Source organism: Castor canadensis, chromosome 1 (assembly GCF_047511655.1).
Source record: "Castor canadensis chromosome 1, mCasCan1.hap1v2, whole genome shotgun sequence".
Lineage (NCBI taxonomy): Eukaryota > Metazoa > Chordata > Mammalia > Rodentia > Castoridae > Castor > Castor canadensis.
In genome coordinates this window covers 180,238,385-180,258,500 of record NC_133386.1, presented here as the reverse complement: position 1 = coordinate 180,258,500, position 20,116 = coordinate 180,238,385, and the positions used below count along the sequence as shown (strand labels likewise).

At 44.7% G+C, this 20,116-nt stretch overlaps 1 protein-coding gene across 3 annotated transcripts in view; it reads right to left on the bottom strand.

Annotated features, from left to right (window-relative positions):
* Ext2 (exostosin glycosyltransferase 2) overlaps positions 1-16,374 on the bottom strand; it is a 140,289-nt gene extending 123,915 nt beyond the window's left edge. The window contains exons 1-3 of one of the 3 annotated variants that reach the window (XM_074044650.1): positions 16,199-16,374; positions 1,945-2,510; positions 1,021-1,110 (exon numbers count right to left, since the gene is read on the bottom strand). In XM_074044650.1, coding sequence (XP_073900751.1) covers positions 1,021-1,110; positions 1,945-2,480 — 626 coding nt within the window. In that variant the 5' untranslated portion in view covers positions 2,481-2,510; positions 16,199-16,374. Of the gene's footprint in view, positions 1-1,020; positions 1,111-1,944; positions 2,511-10,143; positions 10,165-16,198 lie in introns of those variants that run through there. The other 2 variants (XM_074044652.1, XM_074044651.1) reach the window with 2 other exon arrangements.
* Positions 16,375-20,116: the final 3,742 nt, after the last annotated feature.

Here is a 20,116-nt window from a genome sequence, read left to right as displayed (position 1 = left end):
TTGTCTCCCTTCTAATGATAATTGTATTTCCAGACAGAAACTCAAAGTGACTGGAAATAATGACTTAGAGCAATGAAGGTTCAGATTTCACCTTCTGGGGAGAAAAACAGTATGAAGTATAGATTTCCATCAATGACAGTGTTAGCCTGTGACAAGCTGAGAACACAGTTGGCCTCAGGCTGTTCTCAGGCTGACTTCTGTCAATAACAACGATCTCAAGAGTTCACCATCAGCTCGCACAAGACTGAGGATACAGGAGTTCACACATAAACTCTTACAATAATCCTACACCTTAAATACTGTCCAGAACCCTATCTGGGGCCCAAACTTTCTGCACTAAGAGAGGTGTCACATGCTGCACCTCATTCCACAGCTTTCCAAAGCCTCTGGCCAAAGCATGAGCACATGAAAGGGAAGGCATGAACTCAAAGTCAGAATCATGGGTCATGGGCCACCCCAGTTCACATCTGTCAACTTGGAAGGTTTCATCACAAAGGAAGGAAAGAAAGAAGGAAAGTGGAAGGGGAGGCAGGGTAAGAAAAGAAAGGGGAGAGGAAAGAAAGTACCCTCCTGAATGAAATACAGGCAAATGACAGTGTGCATAGCAGGTTAGCTATCACTTTTATATATCCATGCTTCTTATGAACTGTGTGTCTACTTTAGGCAAATGCTCCCAAATTCAGAGAAAGCCAACACAAGCCAATCCTGAACCTTCCTGGCCTTAGGAACTGGGGTGCTACACTCAGAAAAGCATAACCCAGACTAAGAAAACAGACCATTTTCCAAGAGGCCAAACATCAACATAACCTCTGAATGGTTTCCACAACAGAATTTAAGCAGGTTCAAGATTTCTGTGTCTTAAGAAGGGAAATGCCTGAGATACTTTTCTAGTTTAACAATTCTGATAATAAAATATGTTCCAGTAGGTTTAAGACTATAATGTTATAAGAACAAAAAGATCTTACATAATTTGCTTACTCCTCAGAAACCCATCACAGAGACAATCCCAAATATGCCTACCTGTCTCTGGGGACTTCCAGGGCAGTGTTATAATCTGGGGGACCTCCAGGCAACATGTTGAACAACAAGTGATTTGTGCCTCGATCCCACCTATTAAGAAATTAAATGAGTTCTTAATTAATGAGTTCTTGTCAACCAAGAAGAAAGGAGAATCAGCAGCTGGATAACAAGTGTCCCCAACCCAAAGAGGGTCACTTCCCAGACATGCAAGGTAAATTCCTACAAGTCCCAACAGTACATCAGGCACTAACCCGGCTCTGTAAAAGAAAAAGTGGACAGACATATACTTCAAGCTTGTCCACAGCAGGTTAATAAAAAAAAACAAAAACCCTAAAACCTACAATATTCATCATTTGATGAAAAAAAGAAAAAGTAAATAAAATATAGAAGACTGGCTGAATATATTATAGAACATCCAGAAGTTGGAATACTATACAACCTTTAAAATTATACTAAAAGAATGTGAAATTGTTTGGAAGTACATTCATGGCACATTAAGGGGAAATACAGCCAAAGTATACATTGTGTGATCTCATTCTTGATATGAAACACTTAATAAATACTCATATGAATGTATTTTTTATACAAAAATGACTGAAAAGTAACATCAACATATTAATAATGATAATCTCTTGTAAGCAGGATTATGGAATGAATCTTACATTCCCAGGACGCATGTATTATGTAAGGGATTGGTGACAGAAGCAGTATATTTAAAGTGTGGTAGGAAGAGCCATCCTTAGTGAATTCCCCCCACAGCAGAATCAGATGGCAGACTGCTCTTCAGTGCTCACAGCATGGCCTCTGGCTGCATGTCTGTGAGAAGACAGCATCTGGAGGCCAGTTCACTAGGAGAAGCACTCCTATCCCTCCCCTTCCCTTCAGCTCCCTGAAGGACCCCTCTGGTCTCTAAGTGGTACATACCTGGAGAGTTGGGCCAGTGCCTGCGCAGTCTCCTTGATGCGGAGAGAGTTCTGGTTAAGCACGTCAATGGAGGGAACAAACAGACAGGCCCGGGTGATGTCATCAGTATAGTAGTCACTCTCTGAGATGGCGGTGAGCAGTTCGTTATACTCCCGGGAGATGGTGCTACTGACAGGGACACCAGAGTCATCCACGTACTTTTTCAGAGAGTAGATATACACCTTGATTTTGTTCTTTGGATTGAAGCCACAGCGATAGACGTCAAAGCACGTGTGCATTCTGCAGCTGAGATCTCCCCGCTCTGGGATGGGGCTCTCAGCTGGTAGCCTGACCACTGGCACATCCCGGACACTGCGCTTCTCCACACTCCAGTCATTGGAGGACTCGATGGAGTGGGGCCAGAACTGAAACATGCCAGTGGCGATGAGGCCCAGCAGGACAATGGAGAAGAGAGTGATGTAGTAGATTCGGTGTTTGGTCTTCATTCTTGGGATGAGGGCAGGACCCCGAATGTTGTACTTGACTGACGCACACATAATGACACAGGCAGCCTCTTCCTCACGCTCCTGATGGCCAGGAAGAAAAACAAGAAAAATCAAGTATCTACAGTGGCAAGTGACACCCTTATTTAAGAGGACTGTTTGACTTCTAATATTCTAGTTCTTTCCTGCAAATAGTATGATGAAATAACAAAAAGATTTTTTGTTCTACTAATAAAAATACACAGACATTTGTCTATATAAATATATAATTAACTTAGTATTTAATACCACAAATGCTTAATATAAGTATCAATATATAATATAAAATTGTAACTATACCCTATAAATATATGTTCATTTAAAGCACAAGCTGGCAAATGTGGGGCCCTGGGAAGGAAGTACTAAACAAGGAAGAAAAATCAAAATTGGAATAGCTATCCACTTTATTTTATTTTGAAACATTTACCTAACATAAAACAATGCTTTATCTGGACAAACTGATGCTCAGTTATTCTAAAATTTGTTTTCATTTATTTACTCATCTAGTAGGAATATGACTCCCAAGTGCTCTCTGTAGAAGTGGTGGGAGAAAGAGGGAGCTGACACCCACTTTGTTAGAGTCCTAGGCATCACATTTTGCTCAGTACCTATCACAGTTTTTTAGTACTCCCCATCCCTCTGCATCCAACTCCCCCACAGGAAAAAAAAAAAAGAAAGAAAACCACCCGAGACAAATCCCAAGGAAGGGTGAAAGTCATTTATTTCCCTGGGAGTGATGTCAGAAAGCCAGAGAGGAAGCAAGGAGAGAGAGAGATGGAAGAGGGAAAAGCAACAGAGCATGCTGCAAGCCGGAGACTACTGCAGACAATAGTCGCACCTACGAAGCCCACATCTTGTCCTGCTTGGGGATTCCAGAGGCTGGGAGGCTAGAGCATTTGTCTGCACCTGGTACTAGCATCAGCTCAGACCCTGTACTCAACAACCCCCAAAGGGTACTGGGTATTGCCCTTTCCTTGTCATACAGTTATCCTGATAAGGAGCTGTAGTTTTTCAAAGTGTGATGGTACACTCCTAAAATCCCAGTGCTTGGGAGGCAAGACAGGAGGATTACAAAGTTTGAGGCCAGCCTGGGCTACATAACAAGTTCAAGTCCAGTAGAACAGGCCACATAGAGAGACCCTGTCTCAAATAAAAAGGCTGCAATTCCTGTGAGGAGGGATTGAGGGAAGATTTGTCTGTGCATGCAAGGATATTGCAAGATTCTTCTTCAAACACATTCAACCTTCCCCTCACTCCATGGAATACAGGTCTGAAAACTGATTCACATTTGAAAACTAGGTGAATGACTGATTTTTCCACTGTAATAGCTGACAACCTTCTTCTTGCTGTTAGGAAAACACCACACATCGCACACAAAGGAGGCTCACGAGAGTTATCTCACGTCCAAAAGTTTAATAAGCAGGCTGGCTGGCCGAGAAAAGGAAAAGAAAAATGGCGAGCAGCTTTTCTCGGTGGTCTGGCCTTAAGTAGCATTTGGGAGAAAGCAAGGGCTAGGGATGGACAAAGAGAGGTGGCAGAAGTTAAGGGACAGTGGGGCTTTGTTCTGCAAGGGATGAGACCAGCTGCAGAAGCAAGGTCTAGGGGCGGGCAAAGGAAGGTGGCAGGAGATAAGGAACAGTGGGCTTTGTTCTGCAAGGGGTAAAGCCAGCTGCAGCTTAGGATGCAGAAGGGGCAGTTCTTATCACTTGCCAGTTCTTGGTTTTATTTCCTGGCTATGTAAGCCAAGCAACATGTGGTTACTGCCCATCTACACTGCCCATAGGAACACCATGCTGTACTAGCAGCCCAGCCCAGCATTGCTGTCCTATAGGGACTCTGTCTGTCCTGCCTCCATGGCTACTGCCACCATCAGGCCTCTGCTACTTCACAGCTCTATCATCCTCATTGATACTGGCAGCCCCATTCTATGGTAACCCCATTCAAAGGAAGGTGGCAGGAGATAAGGAACAGTGGGCTTTGTTCTGCAAGGGGTGAAACCAGCTGCGGCTTAGGCTGCAGAAGGGGCAGTTCTTATCATTCCCCCATTTTTTGCTTAATAATGATGAGGTAGGGGCTGAGGATCAGGAATTGGGGCAAAGCATGGGTCTCTTTAGCTGCTTCCTAATGGTAGGGGGTGTTGTATGGGGCAGGATCCTCAGGCTTCTGTGGCATCTGGATGAGGCCTTTACAGTAGTTTTTCTGGGTGGTTTTGGAGAGGTTGATATCCCTGGAGGTACAACTGGTTAAATTTTGGATTAGCAGTAGCAGACATGTAGTATAATACAAGGGACGAAGCTTAAGAAAAGGAGAGCAAGAAATACAGGCATTAGGATGTGCATTAGCCAAGAGAACCACTGTGAAATGTTGTTCTCTAGAGGGTTTTAAGGGTTCATTCCTTAAGAGGTGCTGCCACTGGGGGATCCCATTGAGCCTGACAGCAGTGGGTGTCATGAGAATAACCAGATGAAGGCTGGTCCACAGAAGTCCTGATGGAGAGAGTAGAGGATCCTTTAAGAGAACAAGATCCCATAGTTTAATAGAAATTGTTATAGGGTGGGGCAGGATCTGGTCTGTATGTTTTTTGAGAAGTTCCCTGAGCAGGTTAAGATAAGGTAGTAGTCAGCCAGAGAAGAGTCTGTTGGAGGCAAGTTTTCTAAGAGAAATGGGTGGCCATATATTATTTAAGACCTAAATAGGAATATTAGGAGGAGCATAAAAGGTGTCTGTTAAGGGACTGCATACCTAGGGATCTAAAGTTTGTAAAATCCTATAACTCCCAAGCTTGCTGAAAGCTGTCTTATGGTATGGGGGGAGGGAAACTGAAGATTGGGTTGATTCACTCATGACTCAGGGAGTGTGTCTGTCCTTTTAAGAACACACCTAGGTAGATGACCTGAGGGAGACATAATTGAGCCTTCTCCTTAGAGACTTTGTATTCCCAGAGGCCAGAAATTTTATTTTTTTTTTCATTTTTCTTTTATTATTCATATGTGCATACAAGGCTTGGTTCATTTCTCCCCCCTGCCCCCACCCCCTCCCTTACCACCCACTCCGCCCCCTCCCTCTCCCCCTCCCTCAATACCCAGCAGAAACTATTTTGCCCTTATTTCTAATTTTGTTGTAGAGAGAGTATAAGCAATAATAGGAAGGAACAAGGGTTTTTGCTGGTTGAGATAAGGATAGCTATACAGGGCATTGACTCACATTGATTTCCTGTGCGTGGGTGTTACCTTCTAGGTTAATTCTTTTTGATCTCACCTTTTCTCTAGTACATGTTCCCCTTTTCCTATTGGCCTCAGTTGCTTTAAGGTATCTGCTTTAGTTTCTCTGCGTTAAGGTCAACAAATGCTAGCTAGTTTTTTAGGTGTCTTACCTATCCTCACCCCACCCTTGTGTGCTCTCGCTTTTATCATGTGCTCATAGTCCAATCCCCTTGTTGTGTTTGCCCTTGATCTAATGTCCACATATGAGGGAGAACATACGATTTTTGGTTTTTTGAGCCAGGCTAACCTCACTCAGAATGATGTTCTCCAATTCCATCCATTTACCAGCAAATGATAACATTTCATTCTTCTTCATGGCTGCATAAAATTCCATTGTGTATAGATACCACATTTTCTTAATCCATTCGTCAGTGCTGGGGCATCTTGGCTGTTTCCATAACTTGGCTATTGTGAATAGTGCCGCAATAAACATGGATGTGCAGGTGCCTCTGGAGTAACAGTCTTTTGGGTATATCCCCAAGAGTGGTATTGCTGGATCAAATGGTAGATCGATGTCCAGCTTTTTAAGTAGCCTCCAAATTTTTTTCCAGAGTGGTTGTACTAGTCTACATTCCCACCAACAGTGTAAGAGGGTTCCTTTTTCCCCGCATCCTCGCCAACACCTGTTGTTGGTGGTGTTGCTGATGATGGCTATTCTAACAGGGGTGAGGTGGAATCTTAGCGTGGTTTTAATTTGCATTTCCTTTATTGCTAGAGATGGTGAGCATTTTTTCATGTGTTTTCTGAGGCCAGAAATTTTAAAAGGGACTCAGTTGTATTGCAGATAAGGGGTTCTGTGGCTCTGCATTGAAGAAGGGTGGCTTCTGGGTAGTACCTATCTAATAAGTCTCTGGTTAGGGTCTGTCCACAAAGATGAGGGCTTTCTTTAAATTCTTGTGGCAAGACTGACCAGTTAGTTGTTATAAAGCGTTTGTGGGACCTTTAAAGGCAAATAAATAGAGGCTGACTGTCAGGATGCAGGTTAAATGTAACACTTTTGGATAAAAGAGAGATTTAGCTCATCATTTTACATAAATTGACACTCTTAACTCTGTAAATGTTTATACCATATTTAGATAAAGTCTAGACACTGAACTCAGTTATAAAGTGGTCATTTAAGAGACCACTGGATGAACAAATATATAAATGAACTCTGATAAAGTTGACAATATCAATAGGAAACACAAATAATTTCTTTGATAAAATCTTTCTCTGTAATGGTTTTTTGTAGATGTTACTCAGAGCAGAACAATATTAAGATAACCTTGTTATTTTATAGACATAGAGAATTTGATTTTAGTTTGACATGACCCTAAAAATCTTGTAGGCAACCCTTAGATTATATTTAACTTTGATTTTATTACACATTGAAGCTTATTATTATACATTTTTAAAACTTACTTAGACCTTTATATAACATATTAAACCTTTTGATGGCTTGCCTTTATCTCTCCTATTTGAAACAATATTAGGACAAACCCTTCTTTATAAAATCTTTTTTTATCTAAAAACAAGTTTTCTTTAACTTCTTAAAAAATACATTTATTACCTATTTATATCTCTTTTAGTTGTTTATTTTGTAACTTATATTTTAAAATTAACTTTTGTAAGAATTTTAAATTTATTGTAGGGGCTGAAGTAACTAATTGGCAGTCCTTATTTTTTACGAAATTTATGATATGCATAAGGCCTCATCATCCCTCAGGCTTGAGGGGATATTGTTTTGGGTGTGGAAACTGTGAGGGATTTTTGAGTTCTATTTGAATAGGGTGGGCCGTCCAGGCTTGCCCTACATTTATCTCTTCAGTTTACACTGAGGGATCTATTTGTTTCTGAAGGAGGGGGCAGCAGAGATAGCTGCCTGGGGGAGGAGAATTTCAGTTTTTAGTTGTGATAGTAAATCTTGTCCCAGCAGGGACATTGGAGTTTTAGATACGATGATGAAAGAGTGACAGAGAGGAGGTCTCCCCAAGAGTAGGCCAGAGGCCGGGTAAAATAGTGCTCTAGGGGCTGGCCAGATTTGCCCCAAATGATAAACTTTGTCATTGGACTGGGGACCCGGAGAGAAAGGTAAGACAGAGATATGAGCTCCACTGTTCAGGAGGAAAATAACCTTTTGCTTTTTTTTACCATTATGACTACCCCAAGGCTCCAAGAAGTAGAGAGTGGACAGGAGGCTGGGACCCATCAATTCATAGGAGGTGAAACCTCCCCTTCCATCTGGAGACAGGGGCACTTAGACCTCCAGTGGTTACCCTTGCAGAGAGGGCAGGGTCCTGGTTGGGGGCAGGGCTGTCTCCCGGGCTGTTCCCCTTAAGCATTCTCTGCAGAAATGCCCCTCCTGTCCACAATGGTAGCAAACTCGAGATGTAGGCCCCAGTTGGGTGGGGGAAGCAATGAGGTCCTATCTCTTATCTTTCTCTCTGTTAGTAATGTCTCAGTTATAATATACAGATATGGCTAGTTGTATTAGTTGGCCCAATGACTTTTCTCCTTCAGCCATAGAGACTGAGTTTTTTACAAATATCAGGGGCTGACTGTTAGAAATTTATCTTTGAGGAGAACCTCTCTCACCTGTGATTCTGGGTCCATCATGGTATGTTTTCTGATAGCGTCCTTAAGATGTTGTAGAAAGGTAAGGGGATTTTCTTTTAGGGCACTGCTGTAAAGCAAAGTTGTTATTTTACATTGACACCTGACACTCTGAAGAGCAGGTCTTTAAACTGTTCTGGGCCTCAGTTTCCCCATTTGAAGAATGAGGAAACTGGTCTAGGTTAAACTACTTTTTTATTATGAGATGGCTGAAGTGGCATTAATGACAGTTATCTTTTTATTATTATTATTATTATTTGATTTAGTAATGTTGGGGAATTGAACCCAGGGCTTTGTACATGTTTGGCAGACATTTTTCCATTGAGCTACTTTAGTTCCAAATATTTTTTGTCTTTGGCTGTGTTGAATTTGAACTCAGGGCTTTATGCCTGCAAAGTGGCACTCTACTGCTTGAGTTATTATCATTAGTTCCTTTTAGTGTAGATCAGTTAAAGGGACTGTCAGTGCCCCTGTAGGCAGGTGTATTTATTTCCTCATTTTTAGTATTGGGGCTTATTGTAAATGGTAATCATTTTTAACCTGAGTGGCCTGGGCCGGAACCCATTGTATTTTTAAATGAGACAAGAGTCTGGTCTAGTAGAAGCAAAATATCCTTTTATGTTAATTGAAAGGTTTGGATCACAGAGGTAAAGGCTTGAATGTATTTGTCTGGGCATCAGTATAGCTGTTTAGATGTTTCTAAATTTCCTTTAGATCTGATAGCTGGAAGGGAACATAGACTTGCCCTCTTTTTACCAAAGGTCTAATTGGAGTATGGTGTTGTAATTTAAGAAACCCTGTGAAGGCCACTTCTCTTGGTCACCCAAAGCATATTGAGGCCAGGCCTTAGTACAAAGCTTTTAACATCTACAAGCCAGAAGACTGGAAGGTGCAGGTCCCATTTAGAAAGAACAAAATGTTAGGATCCTGTCTTTTAGCTAACAGCAGGCAGCCTCTTTAATAAAGGCTACTTTTGATAGAGAAATAAATCATGCGTAAAGTTAGAGAAGGGCATTCAGAGGGCATTTTGGACCAATAACAGTACCATATGGGACAACTAGTGTTAATATTTGGAGGAAAAAATTTATGTTAAGGCCAAAAGTATAGAAAATTTTAAATGAGAAGTTTAGAGACCCCAGTAATGTGTTATTTTGGGGACTATAACTTTGAGTTAACAATTGGCTTACAAGGGCTGGGTTTGGTGCCAGGTCTAGGTGAGGTGGGGCTAGGAGCAGCGCTTGTGCAAGGTGCCACTCCCTCCACACACACCCAGGACAAGCGAGCCTGACTGCCTAGGCCTGATCCTGCGGCCTGTTGCCCCCCCCCCCATTCCTGTGTACTCTGTGCACGTTTATTCTAGGGGAAGTGGTGGTGGGCTGCAGCCATTGCCACACGTGACTGGCGGCCCCAGATGTGCTGGGTCCTCTCTATGGATTTTTTTTTTTTAGTTATAGCAGACGTTCTGCTGTGCCCAGGAGCCAGCAGCCTGTGCATGAATGTGCCTGTTTATTTTCCCTCCTCCCTTTGTTGGGGCAGAGTTACTGTGTGAGTGTGGCGGCCACAGTTTCTTGTAATTGCTTTTGTAAAGCAGCTGATTTAAAGTTACTTTAGACTGAGAGGCCTGGCAAACTAGTTGGAATAATTTAAGTCATAAGGTACCATGTCACAAGTTTTTCACGGGAGGCCAGGGTCCCCGTAAGCCCAGGGAGGGGAAGGCAGACAGAGGCAGAGGACATGTGGTGAGACCATGGAGGAGGCAGAAAAGGTGAGCTGACATCTTAGGTAAGGGAGGGGAAGGCAGAGCCTGGAGGCATGACACACACCTGAGGGATTAGCCATCACCTGTGTCTCTAGGTTGCTCCTACTGACTGGTACTGGAACATTTTCAGAAACACGAAACCTCCATTCCCTGGTCACTGTCTCAGGAAAAAGGGACATTAGACAGGAGGGGGGTAGAGAAGCAGTCGTCAGATGCCATAATTAAACAGGATTCTGCCAGTGTAGCATGAGGTGTACTGAATAAACTTGGCGCTTGGTCTCAGCCCACAGGGAGGGAGCATGAGCTCCCCAGAGCTGGAATCACTGTGAGGCCAGAGTTGGCAAGGAGTGGCTTGTTTAACTCCATGACAGGAAAGTTTTTCAGGAAGATAGGAAGAGACAAGCTGAGTGAGCAGCACAAGAAGTCTGTTTACATGGGGAAGGAGGAGGTTAGGGAGAGGATTTGGTTTGTTGGCAGGGTCAAAGGAAGAGAAGGTTTTGGAGTCAGGAACGTTAATTGGGGCTTTTATGGCCAGAAGGACTTGGGCAGGGGAGCAAGAGGTGCAGAGAGAAGGTTTAGAGCAGAGATAAGAAAATGCTAGGACATAGGGAATTTCCTTTAATTTTCCAGTGTGTTCACAGAAGTTATAGAGATCCCTGAGAATGTTAGGGTCGAGTGTGCCATCTAGTGGCCATTTAGAGTTATTGTCCAATTGGTATTGTGGCCAAGCCTGACTGCAAAGAAAAATGAGTTTTTTTGCCTTTAGATCAGGCGAGAGCCGTAGGGGCTCAAGGTTGGCCAGCAGACAGCCCAGAGGGGTGTCTGAGGGAATTTTGGAAGGTCCAGTGCCCATGATGAGACCCTTTCCGAGGAAGAATATGGCAGGCGTCCCCGAGATATTCCTTTCCTGGACGAAACAGAGAAATGGAGGGACCTCAAGGGAACGTCTTCACTGAGAGGATCACCCACGCCTCAGGAACCTGGTTCCTGAGCTGAGTGAGTCAGGAACTAGTACTAGGATTTCCCAACTGAGAGAGTGAGGGGGAGAGAGAGAGAGAGAGAGAGCGCCACAACTCACGACCCAAGGGAGCTCACCAAGGGAGGACCAAGGAAATCAGACGGTGGTGGGTGAGTTACAGGAAACACACTGGCCTTGAGGAGGTTCCCTGTGAGCGAGAGTGGTGATGGCAGCACTAGTCTGGGGTCAGGGGTCCTGGCAAAGCAGCTCAGATCCCAGTAAGTTTATCCAGGCTTAAGGAAAGCAGCTCCCACCTGAATTTACTGACTGGGAGAGCAAGGTCCATGCCGGAAGCTCACCTGTTCCCAGCCAATGCACCAAATACTAGAAAAACACCACACATCGCACACAAAGGAGGCTCACGAGAGTTATCTCATGTCCAAAAGTTTAATAAGCAGGCTGGCTGGCCGAGAAAAGGAAAAGAAAAATGGCGAGCAGCTTTTCTCGGTGGTCTGGCCTTAAGTAGCATTTGGGAGAAAGCAAGGACTGGGGACAGACAAAGAGAGGTGGCAGGAGATAAGGGACAGTGGGGCTTTGTTCTGCAAGGGATGAGACCAGCTGCAGAAGCAAGGTCTAGGGGCGGGCAAAGGAAGGTGGCAGGAGATAAGGAACAGTGGGCTTTGTTCTGCAAGGGGTAAAGCCAGCTGCAGCTTAGGATGCAGAAGGGGCAGTTCTTATCACTTGCCAGTTCTTGGTTTTATTTCCTGGCTATGTAAGCCAAGCAACATGTGGTTACTGCCCATCTACACTGCCCATAGGAACACCATGCTGCACTAGCAGCCCAGCCCAGCATTGCTGTCCTATAGGGACTCTGTCTGTCCTGCCTCCATGGCTACTGCCACCGTCAGGCCTCTGCTACTTCACGGCTCTATCATCCTCATTGATACTGGCAGCCCCATTCTATGGTAACATCTCCAAAATCCAATCCTGGCCTACAGAGGACAACCAATGCTGAGCCTGCTTCTCATAGATGGTGGTAGTACATTTCTGACCTCAAGTGATGAATCTACTTGAACTGTCTACCTCACCGAACCTTCTGATGCCTTCTTCCTTACACTCTGCCAAAACAGTCCTGACATCTCCCCCCTCACTTATTGCAGGCCAGGGTTTCTTAACATTGGCACGACTGACATTTTGGGACAGATAACTCTTCTGTGTGAGGAGGTGTTCTGTACATTGTAGGTGGTTTGGTAGCCTCCCAACCTCTACTTGGTAAAAGTCAGAAGCAACCCCCAGTTTTAGCCACCAAAAATATATCCAGACTTTGCCAAATATCCCTTTGGGAGGCACAGTCACTCTAGGGTAAAAACCTTGGTATCAATCACTGTCATGTCCAAGCTTCAAGAAGCCTGACCAGCAGCATCAGAACCAGCTCCAGTTGTCCTGCCAGGGCATTAAATCCTAGATCAAGAGCAAATGCTCCCATGTCCAGCCTAATATTCCACCACTGTCCCCACTTCTGCAAGATTCACTCCTTACCTGTTCTCTCAGGTCACATTAGCCAGGTCCTGCAACTCTGCCAGCACCTGAAGGCCTCCCTGTGTAAGCAACGCTAAGAGCAGAGGGAGGTGGAGGTAGATCTTGAGGCAGACAAGTACTGCCCCTGCCTCCAGCGAGGTTCTGCATGGTGCCAGGATAGGAGAGGCTGTTCTCCTCTACCACTGAGAGGGAACCTCTGCTGGCTCCAGAATCTAAAGATACCTGCTAGAGTTCAAAGTTCTCAAAAGCCTCCATCCAATCCCTCAGCCCCAGGGCTTCTTCCCTATCAAGACCCTGACTGTAGGAGAGGCAAACTGTCAAGGCTGTGCCTGCAGCTTCCTTTACAGTTCTGCTGCAATTATGATTCAGTTCCAATTATGATTCAATGCTGAGCCTGATCTTCAACAGTCTGCCCTCCAGCTGTAGGATATGCTGCCACAGAGCCTCCTGTGTTTCACAGTATAATCAGAGTCTAGTCAATATTCCAGCATCTAATACCAAGTCAGTTGGCACCTGGCTGCCCTGAGCCCAGCATTGTCTTACCTCAGCACTTCTAAGGGATATACAAGGACCAGCCAACTCCACCATCCTTACACCACTACTGTTCATGCCCTACTCAAGTGCTAGAGATACTGTGCTAGCCACTGCCTTCCCTCTGACCTGGACTGCATCCCAAACTACTGCCGTTCAGTCTTACAGCTGGGATGGTAGCGTACAAAGGGGTCCCTGCTGCAATCTGAGGGTGAGTGATCAGTTACAGAATACTATTCTCAGGGCCTGATTTCTAGAGCTACTTCAAATATCAACTATCCTAATTTGTGCTCTACCAATAACAACAAAAAATTGGGCGGCATAGCTTACAGAAGATGAATCCAGAAAGCCAGGGTGAAGAGTAAGGAGATGAGTCACACAAGAATGGGAAAAGCTGGTTACCATACTGAGCTGGGCAGAGAAGCCCTCTGCAGATCTATGTAGAACCTCAGAACTGCCCCTCCGACAGACAAGGAGCTGTCACAGGCACCCACCGAAGCCCAGCCAGATGTGTGAAGGCCTGGCTGGAGGTATGCCTACAACAGACTAAGCAAATGCCCTAACATCTACCAAACTTTGAGGACTAATGCTAAGGCTGTGGGAAGCAGCTGAGGTAAAATAAACACACATGATAAAACAAATGAGGCAAGAGGGTCAGAGGAGGGGTGTAGGTCAATGGTAGAGTTCTTGCCTAGCATTCACAAGGCCCTAGGTTCCATCCACAACTTCACAAAAGATACAAATAAATAGATAAATCAAAATGGGGGGGACAAAAAGTGAAAGGGGAAAAGTGGTGCTTCAGAGTGAGAGACCTGTGCTCATCCACCTCCAGTTTTGCACACTCGTTGCAGCACTTGCCACATTGTGTCAATTAGTCAAGTATCTGAAAGTTATCTCCTCTACAGGCTGCCAGTCTTTCTCAGCATCCCCAGCGTCGAATACCAAGTATAGAACATATTTAACATCAACATAAATGTTTGCTGAATGAGTATCTCTTTCCCTGCCAGATTCATTGGTGCATACACTATTCAGCACCCACTTACTTTGAATGGTTACATATTGAAAAGTTCTGATTATTGTCTCCCTGAATTGGAAAGGGTTTCCATAAGGGAAACGATGGCTAGCTTCTTCTAGATGCTAGAGTTTTCTGTACACACTCCTGAGCATCCCCTTATGCTGATCACACAAAAGCACATTCACAAAGCCTGCTGTTTACCTGCCCCACCTTCATAAACCTGTGCTCAACTGTCCCCTTTTGTAAAACTTCCAGCCTAGACTGAACCAACAATGTTCCCAACTCTGATGCCTCAAGCACACCCTTGTAACACAGAGAACCACACTCTCCAAAACCATCATCCAAGGAAACAAGTGATAACCTTCCCATCCAAAAAGGAGCTCCCTAGCAGCAAGAAGCTGGAAGGCTCCATAGAGAGCAGATGAGAAGGAAACTTCTGATGAATGTTTATCCTGTACAACTCATAACCTGGAACAAAACAAGAATTTACAAACAAAACCCTATAAACATTATCCTCCTTGAGACACATCGGACTTGTCCTTGAAAGACACTGGGATCATCTGGCCTGCTGTCAAGCACTGAATCACTGGAAAGTCTTTCATTCCTCATCTACTATCAAGATGAGATGCATTTTCTGTTCCTGGAATTACTTATTCTTGAAATGTGTACCCGAGTAACCTTTCTTCTGGGCTTCAGGTTATAGCCAAAGCATTTAGTCCAATATTCTAAGTCACAATTTCTTGTCTTTTTAACCTTTTTAAAGAAACCCTCACAGCTGAACTCCCAGGGCCATGCTGCACTGGAGCTTAACCCAACCATTCCCGAAAACAAAGGATGGACAAAAGCAAATGTGAGCAAAAGCAAATATGAGGAAAATCCACAATTCATTGCCTTATCTGATATGATTCTTATTAAAGTTATATTATAGCTAGGTGCCGGTGGCTTATGCCTGTAATCCTAGCTACTGGGGAGGCAGAGATCAGGAGGATCACTGTTCAAAACCAGCCTGGGCATCAAGAGACCCTATCTCGAAAAAAACCAACAAACAGGGCACACGGAGAGCCCTGGCAAGCTGAGGGCCTGAGTTCAAACCCCAATACCGTCAAAAAATAAAAAATAAAAATAAGATTATATTATCGTTAATTACCTTTAAAAATGATTTAAAAAAAAAAAGCCTGTGCCTTTGAGTTGTGACAATCATACTACAATTAATATAATTAATATTATTAAATAACTAACAGTTAAACTTAACTGATCACTTACATGTCTGGGTGTTTTAAGCACTTTATAAGTGTTAATTTATTTAATCTTATCCAATCTTCCTAACAGTGCTGTGTGCCAAAAGTATTACCACCCTCATCTTACAGATAGAGAAAGTACAACAGAAAGGCTAAAAGACCTTGACCGATACTATGTAACTATAAAAGGCCGAGGCTAGGATCCACAACTGATGATCCACGCACATGGGTCAAGTGCAAACAGAATCTGTCAGTCAGAGAAAAGCAGGAAGGATGGAAACTCAGTCATGTTTATTGCCACGAATAGCCTTTGAGCTCTGAACCGCACACACCAAGTTCAGCTCAAGCACTCAGGCACTTGACTGACTCACAAGAATTAAAGTGCACAACCTCCCCTGACAAATAGGGAGTCCTTCCCAGTAAGTTACACCAAGCCAGTACTGGAGTCCCCAACTGGACACTGTATCCAGATCTGCTTCCCAGGGTCCGCCAGAACACAGCAGGCGGAGCCCAGAACCTCCAGGCCTCGGCCACCATGCCCACTGCGGCCAGCCGCGGGCGGGAGGACGGGTCGCGGAGCGAGGTGGCAGCAGGAAGAAGAGGTCCGGAGGGGGGCGGGTCCCGGGAGGAAAGAGAGGGCGGGGCCGGGGCAGCAGCAGGCGAGGGGGACAGGTGGGAACGGAGGGACAGAGGGACGCGGAGTCAAAGCGCTGCAGCAGTGGGTTGCAGGGCGGGTCGCCTCTCGCAGCTCCCCGCCTCCCGCGTCCGCTCCCCGGCCCGGTCCCGTCGGCCCGCCCGGCACTTGGCCTGCCCGCCCGGGCCTGCGCACCGCGCTCACCTCGGCCACGGCTGCCTCCCGCTCGGCCCGGCGCTCGGTCACCGGCTCATGCCGCGGGGTGCGGGCCACGGTCGCCCGGGTGAGATCGCTCCAAGGCGGGGGCCACCTTCAGGCCAGGTCCGCGCAAACCCGCGGCGGGGAAAGCGACGCCGGCGTCTGACACCGCGCGCACTGCGCATGCGAGTGCGGCCGTGCCGCGCCCCCTGCCGGACAGGAGGAGTCAGGGCACCGCTAGGGGCTCGGGCTCAGAGATGGAAGGCCTGATTTTCAACTGGAGAAGGTGCAGATCCAAACAAGAAGGCACTACGTATGTCAAATGTAAAGCTGTCAAAAATGGAAACATTTAGCATAATCAGTGCTGGAGAGCGTGCAACATTCCCAGAGGACAATCTGGCACTATCCATCAAATGCAAAATGCGCCAGACCCTAGTCCCAACAATCCCTACCCTCTCAACAAGGTTTATCAAAAAATTCATGACAACATTGTTTCCAATAATAGAAAAATATTGAAAGCAACCTAAATGAATCATGGGACACGGTTAGAATGGAATATGGAATATATGTTGGTAAAGAAATATCTCCAAATATTAATAAGCAACCATGGTCCAAAACAGTGGGTAAGCATGAGGACCTTTAGGGAAAATATGCATGCAAAAACAAGAGAGAGAAAACGTGTGAGTAGATGCTTACCTCAGGCACATGTGCAATAATTTTTGTGGAAAGACTCCAATAAGCAATTATAACAGTTTTGGGTGGAATAATTATAGAGACGTTTTCGTTTCTTTCTGCATTATGTACAGAATGTAGCCTTTTACATACAAGTAAAACCTATTATAAAGAAGTAAATGGACTTTAAAAAAATTAATATGCAGGGCGATGTTACTGGGGTTAATGAAATGACCCATCTGGGCTGGTGTTTGATGGCTGGTGGAGGTCTGGGCCTGGCTGCAGAACCCAAATCCGTTTTGGTCTCAGCCATGCTTTAGAGCGCCATCTGGTGGAAGCTGTCACAGCTTAAATATTCATGGAATGATCTGAGTCTGAAGCCGGATTGAGGCTTCCTGAAGTAGCAGTGATTGCGGGAATACTTTTGAGTTAATGCTTCCTTATCATAGATCTCAGGAGGTCGGAATGAGAGCATTCTAGAAATGGGAAACCCTTATCCTTCTTTCCCACATCCAAGAGAGTATGGCTCTGCCCTCTATCTCCACATCCATTCATAATAGGAAATTCACACCCTGAGAACATGATTGATGGCCAGCAGGGCCAGTAACTGATAGTACTGCAGCCAAACTCCTGTTATACCATTGGTTTTACTTTTTAAAATAGGTCATCAGTCGTTATCTGGACTGAGAGACGGTGGCTTTCTTCTTCTTCTTCTTCTTTCTCCTTCTCTCTCTTCTATGTGTATTTAAAACATATATTTTAAGTACACTGTACACATGTAGGAATTATCACTATGAAACCCCCTGGCATTATTAATGTATGCTAACTCAAAAATAAATTTTTTTAAATAAAAAGATAAAAGTTCAATTTAGCTACAATAATAACAAAAAATGTGTATTTTAATAATTCATTCTTTCATTAAATGAGAACTTGCTATGTTAAAAAAAAAACTGTGTTGGAAGTCAGGCACCAGTGGCTCACACCTGCAATTCTAGCTACTTGGGAGGCTACAATCAGAAGGATCGTGATTTGAGGCCAACCTAGGCAAATAGTTCAAGAGATCCTATCTCTTAAATAACCAGAGCAAAATGGACTGGAGATGTGGCTCAAGTAGTAGAACACCTGCTTTTCAAGTATGAAGCCCTGAGTTCAAACTCCAGCCTCCCTCCCCCCGCCCCCGCCAAAAAAAGACCATAAGAGGAAAAATTCAACACACAAGATGGCAAAGTAGACAGATGGGTAGAACCTGGGCTCAAAATACTGATTTGCCTGGATGGGCAGGCAAGTGAGTAGCACCAATAGGCCACCTGTGAGAGGAGAGAAATGGCTGCCAAGGAGGAATTGGTATCTGTCTTTCCAAATCCCTGGAGGGTCCAATACGCATCTGCTACAAAGATTGTATAGCTTGGTGCTGTTCAGCAGCCATCTTGCCACCATTTGTATGCAGCATGCCTGACAATGAAGTCATACAGAAGAGATGAGAACAAGCATAAAATCTGATGGCATCATTTGAACTCTTCACTAAAGCCATGCCTAAAACATCTGCCCTTCCCTTTCCCATTGTGTTAATTCAGTACATTTTTGCCCCCCGTCCAGGCCTCCTTTTTAAAATTTGTGCTATTTCTACCATTTTGGGCCCTTTATAAACAAAAGAGTCTTAAACAATAGCTTAAGAATTCCCATTGAGATTTCCCTAGACGAAATCTTTTTCATTGTAATATTTTTTACAATATAGAGGATTCTTGCAGAGATTCGTAATGTAAGAACACTTTGGGAGCACAAATGTGGAGATCAAGAAAAATGGTACCAACCTGGACCCGCATCTCAAGCTACTTTTTGTTCCACCTACCATTTATACCTGACTCACACCCCCCGAGAGAGGCTGGGTGCAGATGGTTATTCTGGAAAGCAATCTTAGGGGAGGAATGAGAAGATTGGAATGAGTGAACCAGAAGAAAATGACAACCTGAGGGTCTGTTATAAAGCTGGCTACTGCCATGGGCACTGGGGGCTCAGTTCCATTAGGGACTCTTGGGGAACCACATATTGCAGAACTGCCCACTTGTATAAAGAAAAGGAATTTTATCCACAGAGTCCTATCTGCCATTGTTCAAGGATTGACCCGGAAGTGTTAACTCTCACATAGTTCCTAGTTTGCAAGTGTCCCTCAGGTCCTGTGGAGGTGCGAGAGAGAAGCTCAGGACAGAAAATAAGAGATACATGATAGAGGTGAGACACTTTCAGGCTATACACACACCACTGAATAACTGCAGTAATAGGCAAAGCAAAAAGCCAAGAGGACTTCAGATGGAGGTAAAATATGTCAGACCCACAATCCCCAGAACACAGATAGAGCATGCTCATTCTGTAGAGCACAGCCACTGGGCCACAGGCCTCCTGTTTGATCCTCAGACATGGGCTCAGTGCAGGCCCAGATACCCTGGCCAACTCTCTGTGCTGGGGAGCCAGCTTGAGTTCTCTCCAAAGGAGTGTCTAGACTCCTGCCTCTGAAAATTCTTAAAAGGCTGTGTCACATGGGAGACTCCAAACAACAGTGGCAGAGTCGAAGCAGAGATTTTGGTGAGGACACAGTCTTTATGGGGACCATCCTGAGCCTCCATAAAGGCTGAGGTCACTCTTGTAAAACAAATCCTGATCCCAGTATTTTCTTAAGAGTGGGAGTAGAAGACTGCTCCTTGGCCAAGGGAATGAAAACACAATTGAAAATCATGACAATGACAACACAAGACTGGTTCCCAGCATTTCTTCTAGAAGTTGGTTTGGGTGCCTGGGAAGAGCATAGGATTCTGGACCAAGCCAACCTAATCTGAATCCTGGCCCGGACACTTTGTAGCTTTATGTTGGGACCCTCACTGGGTCCCCTTAAGACTGCTTCCTCATTTCTAAAAGTGGAGGATAAGAATGTCATCTCCCAAGGTTGTTGAATAAGCAATAACACATATAAATTACCCCAGCAGTGTCTGCCATGTGGCGGGGGAAAGAATGATGGAATGAAAGGCAGATCGAAACAGGGGGAAATAACCTAAACCAAACAGCATGATTACAGACTGATTACACTTATTTTGCCGACATTCTCTTAAAAGATGTAATCCCACTAAGTTGTCCCGACTGACCTCAGCCTCCAGAGTAGCTGGGACAACATCTAAGATTCACTTTTATAAGGCAGGAGTATGGCACTTGAGAAGGTTCTCAGCCCATGGTCCAAGAGGGATCAGAATGTTCCTTTAGGCT